The sequence below is a fragment of the Mastomys coucha genome, unplaced genomic scaffold, assembly GCF_008632895.1.
Source record: "Mastomys coucha isolate ucsf_1 unplaced genomic scaffold, UCSF_Mcou_1 pScaffold10, whole genome shotgun sequence".
In the NCBI taxonomy this organism is placed as follows: Eukaryota; Metazoa; Chordata; class Mammalia; order Rodentia; family Muridae; genus Mastomys; species Mastomys coucha.
This window is the reverse complement of record NW_022196892.1, coordinates 5962435-5973185: the sequence shown is the minus strand read 5'-3', so window position 1 is coordinate 5973185 and position 10751 is coordinate 5962435. Positions and strand designations below refer to the sequence as shown.

The 10751-nt window shown below is 40.3% G+C and overlaps 1 protein-coding gene across 3 annotated transcripts in view; it reads right to left on the bottom strand.

Annotated features, from left to right (window-relative positions):
- The window catches only part of Synpr (synaptoporin), a 312429-nt gene that overhangs the window by 123199 nt on the left and 178479 nt on the right, over positions 1–10751 (bottom strand). For all 3 annotated transcript variants that reach the window (XM_031345205.1, XM_031345216.1, XM_031345227.1), the window contains one exon: positions 721–845. In XM_031345205.1, coding sequence (XP_031201065.1) covers positions 721–845 — 125 coding nt within the window. The remainder of the gene's footprint in view (positions 1–720; positions 846–10751) is intronic.

The following is a 10751-nucleotide window of genomic DNA, read 5'->3' as shown; positions in this document are numbered from 1 at the left end:
GAGAGATCCACAAGCTGTGAGGCTGGGAACAAGCTCTGAAGGGGCATCTGGCCATTATTTTATAGGCATAGAACAAATATTGAAGTGACAAGGATTTTAAAAGGTTTCTATCAAGTTAAGTATAACAATAAAGATATGAATTTATTTCAAGTATGGTGGACTCAAACTCTTGGTAGCAGAGAGAGGGTGAGGGGAAAATAAACTTGTCCTTTAATGTCCCAGGTTGTAACTGATAACAGTCATGGGACTTCTCTCCAAGTGTCACTGGATGAGTAAATGCAGTTGGACAGGCACTCACCTAAGCAGACACACTATCTTATCTGCACACAGACACACTATTAGATACCAATATCAATAAACAGATTATCAGCCAGAATTGCATAGTCAATATAAAGTTATAGGTAACCCAGAAATCTAGTAGAATATGAGACACCTTATGTTTGTAGAAAATAATTGTATAAGTGGAGTCTTTCTGTTGATAGCCCCTACACAGGGCCATAATGGAAGGCTTTAGTTTTGGAGGACAGTCAATACTGGATTGAAGGTATACTTAGTAGATATTCCTAGTGTGGAGTGGTAGGTAGAAACTCTAGGAATGACAGTTTGTGGCTTGAGCAGAATTTCTTCCCACCCAGCCTACATTTTTCTACCAGATATCACAGAAGGAAGGAAGAAAACCCCATGCCTTGAGGTCGAGGAGTGCGGATCACCATTCCTTACCTGAATGGGTATGCAAAGGCTATGTCAATGCTGAGGTTACTTTCTGTCTTGTTGACGCAGTCCACACTCAGCCGCAGGCCACCTGAATAGCCACCACATGTTGCAAATGCAAAGATTGCAAAAAGCTGCAGAGAACAAAAGAAAAGAAAAAGCAGCTATTAGGATGATGGTAATCTAAAAGAAAGTCATAATCTGGAGCTCAGTGTCTAGTGGAAGGAGGTTGTAGCCCTCTGCCGAGTAGCATCAGCAGTATGTCCTATTGAGCTGGAGGAGGATGAATACGAGGATCACAGCAGGCTTGGAGGAGCTCCGAAGAATAGACCAGTGAATTGGAGAAATGCTGCTTGGCCAGGGGGAAAATGATGACTAGTGTGACGACTAGTGCCATGCCTCAGAGTGATGGCAAAATTCCATAGACAAAGACCTGGAAGTTGCCCATTGATGCCCACAGATAGATGTTCCCCCTCCATTTTATTCTTATATACTTGGGTCTATTTTTTAAATTAAATGTGGTTTTTCTTTTGGAATGATGTAGGATGCTTTTTGTAAAACCATGGCCTCAGAAATCTAGAGCCAGGAGACTGAAGATCAGATAAGGAAGAGCTTCCATTCACAGCATGTGAGCTTAGGGTGTTTTTCCTCAAGTCCCCACAGATGGCTATATCTCTGTGTTGTCTGCTGTTTCTAAATTAGGTATTGGAAGATTCAGTGTTACAAGTTAATGTCATACCCTTTCCTGATGGGAATACATATCTGTGTGGAAGAGACGCCCAAAAGTAGAAGCATGAACGTAGAAGCATGAATGTATAACAGTCTTCTAGATAGGAGAAATGTCACCAAGATATGCTGAGTGGGGTTGGCGTCCCCTAACGGGAGAAGGAAGTCAGAGTCGCACTTGGATACTTCATAGTCCGCTGGAATTTAAAAGAATTTCTTGCTCGTTTCCAAAGACAGCCACTCCAGTGCACTTCAAACTAATCCATACTGAAAGCTTCTAATTTGCTTCAGCAATAGGAGCACTAGTACACTTTGAGGGGAGCTATATGTGGATTAAGAGCAGGGCTTGTGATACATTATGTTTGGTACGTAACTTAATATCTCCATGCTTTGTTTTCCCCATCAATAAAACAGCATCGGGACTAATCCTTTGAGGTATTTTTTCTTTGTGATAGGAACCAGACAATTACTGAGGAGGAAACTGGTGGCATGGATGTAGTGTCTGCACCAAAGGTTCAAAATGTAGATGAGTGCTATCTATCAGATACATCATTGGTGGAAAATACATTAAGATTTGGCTTCATCCATTGCTTATTTAGCATTTATAAGAAAAGACTGGTTAATGACAAAAATACAGTATAAACCCCTCACAAGGTAAGCTATGCTTTGGGGACCATTTTTGTGCATATGTGTCAGTTTTATTGGTTTTCAAAATCAGTCTTTTAAACTGTGAAACAATATATTAGGCATACTGGAAGCAAATGGATTCATACTTTTAGACCTGTGGAGCCAATAGAATGGGTCCTCCTGCCACAGTGTGAATATGCAGTAAACTGTAATGAATATTATTATTGTAAATAGTGGGCATGGTTATAAGTTGTTACAGGCCATAAAGTAGGAAATTTAGATTTAAACCCTTGCTAGATCCACACACACATCTCAGCTCTAGTGAACTAACAGCTATGCAGTCAAAAGAAAATCTGTTTTGATGTTTTGTTTTTCTTTGCTTTCCAGCTTGACCAAGCTCAAGGACTAATGGACATTTAGTAGCCACTCCAGCCCACTCCCTCATCCCACAGGTTGCTCAGCGCTCAGGCTTCAGAGAAGTGTGACTGCTCCCTTTCCATCAGCTCTGAATGTTGACAGGAACAGGAAAGAAACAGTTAATTGTTTAGTGCTTGCATGCAGACTTCATCTCATGATCAGACTATCCCAGATCCTTGTAGCATTTGAAGATGGAGGATTTGGTGAGAATTCTTTCCAAGACTGGAGTTGTGGACTTGAAACCATTATAGAGAGAGACCTTTCATTCCTTACAGTTTCTCATCTCTGAAACACTTAACATGTGTGCTGCTCTTTCCTCATGACCTGAAGGTGTGTGTGTGTGTGTGTGTGTGTGTGTGTGTGTGTGTGTATGTGTGTGTGTGTGTAGATTAATAACTCTATATTGAATATATGACAGAATAGCATAATCATGTCAAAACGTTGCATTTAAAAATTCCTTGAGGACCTTATAGTGTAGCATAAGAACAATTCTTGTTACTTTCTATATTTAATAATTTTAAGAAAGTACTTAAAATAAAGTTTCTGTGCTAATCTTATAATGAGTAAGTGCTTTATGTACAGTTAAGACTTTTTAGTAGGATCTTATTGTTACTAATAGGTAATGAGCCTACACGCAGTGATGACTAGTTACTAACTTGTTTGGAACACTACATAGGCGGGAAGGAGGAGTTAGACTATTGAGACCATGCACATCATTACTTTTTCCTCTAATCTTTATCAAGCTTTGCACAAGACATCATACTCCAGTTAAATATGATACCTATAGCTTTTGGATTAACTTTCTTATTCCCTGCTGTCCTCCCTGATTAAAAGAAAATCACACTGTGTGACTGATATCAGACTCATATGTGTTTGGCAAGGATTAAACAGAACACTGGGAGAGTCAGGTCCTGCTGTGTATATAACTTACTACAGGGATGGTTAATTCCATACTTAGAAAAGTGAAATCAACTCCAGCGTAATATACCATTGAAGGAATTAGGAAACATCAAAACAGTGAGGAAAGAGGACTTAGCTCCTTGGGATGGGAGAGGGCAGAATTCACTGGTATTGTAGAGGAAGGTGCAGTGGCTATTTCCAGTGCTCCACGTAAGTTTTTTACCCTGGGTGGCACAACCAAGCACATCTGACTTTGAGCCTATTTCCAAGCCAGGAGACCCTAAGCAAATCACCCTGCTTTTCTAAACAATGGTCCTTGGTAAGCCAAGTCTAACCCACTGGTTTATTCAACAGGCATGTAATGGGCTATTTACTATGTACCATTGTTAAAGTACAGAGAGTCAAGTATGTCATAAAAAAGGCAGTCTCTGCCCAGCTATAGAAATAATTGCAAGCTGTCACGTGCTTGGAAAAGAGAATAGGAGAGAAAGTTATGCCTGAAGATTCTGCTTTAAACCAACATCTTGAAAACAAATGAGGGGAGGGGAGACAAATTTGAGAGAGAAAGGGTTTTCAAAAAAGGGACAGAGGCAAGGAGGAAAGTTCAACGAGTTCAGTTTTGATGGTGAAAAGGTAAGAATGATGTTTGTATCTCACAGGGTTGCTGAGGATCTAAGTCATAGATTCAAGGCCTCCAACAAATGTTAAAAACCATTCATTTTCACTCCTTCTTCTTATGGCCACACCAGGCTATTCATCTCATGCCGCTCAGGAAACTGAAACTCGAGAAGAAAATCTGCTTGCCTCACCTCAGACAACAGGAGAGTGGAGGTGAGCATCAGGATGCCTTTGAGACAGCACTTCTGTCTGCTCTAGAATTATGTGGGAAGCAATGTGTTTTCCATGAGAGTAGAGTTAACAGTCAAACTATTCAGAAATGCACGCTGAGAGCAACTTGGCATTCTCCAACTTTGTCCCGATTCTCTCACAAGTGCCTGCAGCTATCTCACTAGCAAAAGAGAACAGGCCTTAATATCCTCTCACTTTTCCCTATCATCTATATCCTTCCCTCCTTTCTCTCCCTCCCTCCCTCCTTCCCACCCTCTCTCCTTCTCTCTCCCTCCCTCCTTCTTTCCCTCTCTCCTTCACTCCATCTTTCCCTTCCTCCCTCTCTCCTTTGCTCCCTCTTGTCCTTTCTTTCTTCCCCTCTTCTCCCTCAGATGAATAGATTGAGGACTTTAGGAGGACTTTGAAAGATGCAAGAATCTTCCTAGCTTGACAACTAAGGCTGAAAAGTCACAAACGTTAGCACAAGGAAGATAGTCCTGAGGATGTTCAGCTTTATTTACAAAACAACATTTCACAACATAGACAAGATCCTCTTCTAGGAAGTAGAAAAGATGTATGACCAAAATGCATCAAGGGTAACATAAAGCCTGGCAGTGGGTCCTATGTAACCTAGGAGGGACAAAAGTTGGAAGGGGTGGGGTGATAGTGGAAAGTGTGTGAGCAGAACCTGAGTGAGAGTTTCAACTGGCATGGCTCTGGATGGGCTGTAAGCAATGGAGAAAAATGAGGACCCAGAATTCATGGATGCCTGGGCATATACAATCAATGTGTTAGTTACTCTGGCCTCTGCACATCAACCCTCAGCTAACTCAGTGCTTATTGTCCCACAATGCAGTGCACCTGGCTCACCTTTCTAGGCAACTGAAGGTGTGACCTCCGACAACATTAATTTAACTATGCAAGTAGCATTATAAAATCTTTGAGTTCCCATTTTTTGTGGGGATTTCAATTTTCAGAGCAGGAAGCTAACACCCCCCTCACCAACATATTCTAAGATAATCAATGTCCTAACTACTGGCCTAATCATTCACCTCCTCTGAGCTCAGGAGAGCAAATTAAGTCTCCCGCAATGAATTCTCATTTCATTTCTGTCTGGGATGATGGATGGCCCTGGTCTGAATTGATGGTTTAATAGGTATCTGTGAACCATGATGCATAGCAGGAGTGGCAACTGTTGCACAGAGTGACACCAACTTTCCTCTCAAAGCAGGACAGACAGCTCCCTCATGGGAGTGCGATGGCTGGAAGAGGAATATCATGCAACAATGCTATTAACCCTCCTGGCTATTTGGAAAGTCAGAGTTGAAAGCAATATTTTTGAACTCACAACTTCTGGAAGAGCAGTCAGTGCTCTTAACCACTGATCCACCGTTCCAGCAATATTTTTGAAGACGACAAAATATGAGGCTAAGTAGTGTTTTTTGTAAAGTGTGGAGCATAGCCAGGAAGGGGATTTCTCCCCAGAGTCTGGTATACAACCTCTGGCATGGAGGATACTTGGCAATAAATGGGTGGGAGTAAGAAGAATGGCAGGAAGGGGAGTGGGAAAATTACTGCTTATGTCATCAACAGGCTGTGCTTACCAACAACCAGATCTCCAGCGGTGAAATTGTGATTTACTGTGTACCAGTTTCCAAGACATTTTAACCATTGTCAGAATACCTGAGCTTGGAAGGGAAGAGGACTGCAGAATCAGAGGCACTCCTGCACAACATTGTCTTCAGTACCCTGGCTAAAACTTTCACACTGCTAGGGCTGTGTCCAAAAATATTGTTCTTTTATTCATTTGTTTTTACTCAATTACTCATTTATCTAGTTTATAGCAAAAGCACATACTACCACTTGGGCTGGGAAGTTGGCACAATTGTAGCTAGCACTAAATGGGAATGTCAGACTGTCTGTTCTAGAGGCAGGTAGAAGCCTGTTAAATATTGTTTCAGGGAGAGCCCAAGAACTATGGCTCCTGCGCCATCCCCAGCTGAACACTCCATGACTGCTTTCGTGTTATGACAGCAGAGCCTAGCACTTGCAACTGATAGCTTATTTTCAGCAGAGACAAACAATAGACTGTAAGAATTTTGTAAAGAAGCATCATTTGTAATAGATTCTAGGTTTCTTCAGAGGGAGGTGGTGTGACCAACTAGATACAGTATACAAAGCCACACTAGAGGCCTTGTAAAGTGTGGATTGGAAATAGCTGGAAGAGGAGAATAGGTCTCACTCTCCTTGACAATTGGCAAAACCCGATATAAAGAGGACTATGCCTCCATATCTATGTAGTCCTCCTGTGCTGAAATAATATAGGTGGATCATTACTGTTATCAAGGTAATATTAATGGAAAAGGGAATAATGAAATATCCCTATCTGGAGTTAAGGAGATAGCTTGGTATGTCAAGAACTTGGGCCTGAGTCTAAGGTCCTGCATTTAGATCCCCCAAAATAAAAAAAATACTGGACATAGTGGTGTGGTGAGTGATCATAGTTTCAGTAATGGTGAGATGGGAGACAGAGATAAGTATTTCCCTGGAAAGGTGCTGGTCAGCTAGGCTAGCCTATTTAGTAAAGTTCCAGGATAATATAAGACCATGTTGAAAGCAAATGATGGAAGACAGTTGAAGTTGTAGAATACATGTACACCCAAACACACACACACACACACACACACCAGCATTTTATTGATCCTCAGTGTCAGTTTCTCTTGTAAGTATATTATCAGTTCACTTAACAGTCTATACCCTTATCTCACAGACGAGGAAGATAAGACCAAAGAGTACAACCAAAGTCACATTGATGGTTGCTAAGTGAAATTGTCCCAGTTTAAATTCATATTGGCCTTTCTTTAAAGCCCATGCTCTTTCATCTCAATGATGTGACCTGACACATGCTATGGAAGGACTTATGCATAAGTAGCTACCATGGACCTGCTGAAGAGGCTTTCTGTAGCACATTAAGATTGAGAAGGCCAAGAGAGGGCTGGATGAGCTTCGGCAGAACAAAGCTGGATGCTTGTCTCAGCATCCCAGACTCCCCTTTACAGCAACATATGCCTTCCTTTGGGAGAAGGGACTAGTGTCATGCTGCTCCAAATATTTGAACAGCCTGCTGTGAGTAGATTATGCCAATTATACTTGACAAGTCCCTCCTTTTAATTGCTAGCCTCTCACAGCTGGGGATGTTGGCTTTCTTACTTTTGAACAGCTCAACCTTTCCACAGATAGAAGATCAAGGGGTCCAAACCCTCCTTTTCCCTCTCTGAAAAGCCCCTCCTTTTGTGATTTGACTTGGGCTGATGAAACACTAGTCCTCAGTACCCATGAAGAGCATTACTGGGAACACAGCTGTTTATAGAGTTGATGACTTCAATACTAGCCTTGAAAACATGAGAACTACATAGTATAAAATATTTCCAATGCAAGCCAAACTCCATAGCAGAGTCCTAACTTTACACACACACACACACACACACACACACACACACACACACACACACACACGCAAACACCTGTCCCCAACTAGCTTCCCTGGAGCACCTTGCAGCTTAACCTTCCATTTTGGCTGAACTTTATTTAACCCTCTTTTCAATTTTTCTTCTACTGGCAAGAGAACTTTTCAAGGAAATGGGCCAGGCAGCCTTAAAGCCATCAGTTTATATTAATGAACTCACATGAACTATTTTGACCCCAAAGACTTTTTGTGACCAATATTGTAAAACCTCAAATTGGTTATTTCCCTGGAAATAAAATGCAAATTGGTCCTTGAAAGTAAGTAGAATTCTATTTAATTTGAGGATATTGAAACCAAGTGTATCAATCTTTCTTTTCATGGGGTTGAGTAGATGGCCCAGTCCACAAAGTGCTTGCCTTGCAAGTATGAGAGCTTGAACCCCCATTTCCTTTGTACAAAAAAAAAATCTGGTCACTCAGGAGGGAAAGACAGGCAGATTTCTTGGGCTTTATAGTCAGCCAGTAGCCTCCTTGGCAAGTTCGAGTTCAGTGAGAGATGCTGGCTCAAGAAAAGCTGGATAGCACCTGGGCAAGAACATCTGAGTTTGTACTCTACCTTCTACACAAACATGTATCTGCACACATAGTCACCTCCATATACCACATATGTACATACACATGTATGAATATACATACACCATTCTTTCCCCAAAAATAATTATATGATTTTTGTCTTTCTTGATTATATGTATCCTTGGGTGTCTCTGATATATCACCTACACTACATTCCATGTCATGATACTAAAAACTGTGTGCCTGAGCTACGTGTGATCTTTCTAGGCTAAAGTAAACCTGAAGAATTGCTTCTTGGTATGACATATTGGCCATCAAGGTGGGGGTACTTCAACTTAGTTTCATGACAAAAGAAGCTTCTACTTTTGTTTTCTTAATTCTGCCACCTAGGAATAGCCACTTACCAAAGCACTTGGCTATAGGTGACAGAAACGACTTAAACAAATAAAAGGAGCTTCTAGTCAATACACTTGAAAGTCTAGGGCTAGGTTGTTATGATTGTTGATGGTGGCTGGGGCCAGTAATCATAAATCAAGCATCTCTGGTATGTCACTGAAGCAAGTCAGCAGAGCCACACCCATTCAGCATTTAGTCATCTTTTCCTTGACAGTGCTAGTAGGGTTCTGCAGCTACGTGCAGTGGGCTAAGTAGACAGAAATTTCCATTTGTACTTGATTTTTATTTTCCTACATAAAATTGGTACAAATATTTAAAATAAATATAAGGCAGAAACAATGAAGCAATTTGGAAATTAGCTTCATGAATATAAAAATAAAATCATGAAGAAAAGCTGCAATAGATGGTTATACTTGGAAGTAACTTGAAAGTCCCCTCTTCTTTTTTAGCCTTTATGGTAGCAAAGATGCTACATAAAAGAGAGAAGCAACCAACAGTTCTACCCAGTCCTGATGCCTATGAACCACAACAGTGACCAGCCTGGCATGATAACCCTAAGGGCACAGTGCTGGCATTCATACCTTTGTACTAACCAATAGCTTTCTAATTGAACTTAATGTCTCCTCAACAAGAATGAAGTCATGTCTGGTAGGATTGTTGTGGAAAAGAGCCTAAAGTATTATGACAGATAGAGGAAGAAGGAATTTCCTATGAGATTGTGTCTCAGAACTGTCATGAAGTCTCACAAACACAGCTGCTTAACCCTGAGCATTTTACCAATAGACATGTTAAGGTAAACAAAGAAAAGTTCAAAAGACTTCAACTCTAGTCAAAGAACTACAGGCAATTAAGGGGTACTGAGAGTGGGAGAAACTATCTTTCCCTAGGAAAGAACACACCAGTTGGCAACTGGTTAACAAATGCCAAATGCTTAGCCCTAAATATCTCTCTCTCTCTCTCTCTCTCTCTGTGTGTGTGTGTGTGTGTGTGGTGTATGTATGTGTGTGTGTAAGTAACAACAAAGTAAAAAGAAAAAAAAGCCATGAATTTGAAAGTGAGTGGGGAAGGCAGTGTTTGTGGAAAGGTTTGAAGGAGGGAAAGAGGAAAGTTATATAATTATATTATAATCTCAAAATATATTATTTTTAAAAAGATGAATTGCTGTTAGAAAGTGTTACATTGTATATAACCTTTTGTAAACTAAAAAAGAAAAAAGCATAACACAAATGTACAGCACTTATAGAAGATATTCAAACAAATAGATATATATTCATCAGCACAGGGAAGCTCTAGAGAGAAAGTATTTGAGGGCTCTTAGCCATTACTACTGAGAATAAAATTAGAAAAAGAACTTCTGTTTTAATTGTTTTGTATTATGCTTTTTTGAATAACCACATATACCTGTCCTCCTTTTCTTAGAAATATAAATTTAGCTGGCTTCTAAGCAATTACACAGAACAAATTTAGACTTGTTATTAGACAGCATAGCCCTTGGGAGAGATCAAGGTAGTTACTGTAAGGCTCTGGTTAGTTCCTATAAGGGTGTTGTAAACAAGAAAGATGGATTTCCCATTATTAGGCTACCGTTATCTAGCCTTGGGATCCCTCCCTCTTTTTTTGCCTTCCTGCCTCAAAGCCATCTGAGATTTGACATATTGGAGGCCACTTCAATTACAACAACTCTCTCTAAGGTTATAGCATCCCAATGTTTCAGATGAATAAGCTTTGTTTATGAAGCTCTACTCTTGGGTATTTTGCTATAGCAACAGAAAGCAGAGTAATGCACCTCTATGTATACCTTAGTGCAGTAAAGAAAATAATTAATAATAGAAATGTTAATTACACACTTCTATTTGACAAGAAAATGAGCAAAATAAACTCCTGGCACAGAGTCATTATTCTGCAATTCAGTGGTGCTCACTTGAATATGTGAGCAAAAACTATTCTTTGCCAGAAGCAAGCCATAAAGGTGAGTCATGACCATCAGTCCTCCTTGTTTTTGTAGCAGATCCAGAATGCAATGGCCAGTATTTTTTGGAAATAAAATTCCTGTTAGGATCCAGTTCTGTTTTAATTCAGAGTAGTTAGCTTGCCTTTTTAATTGTAAA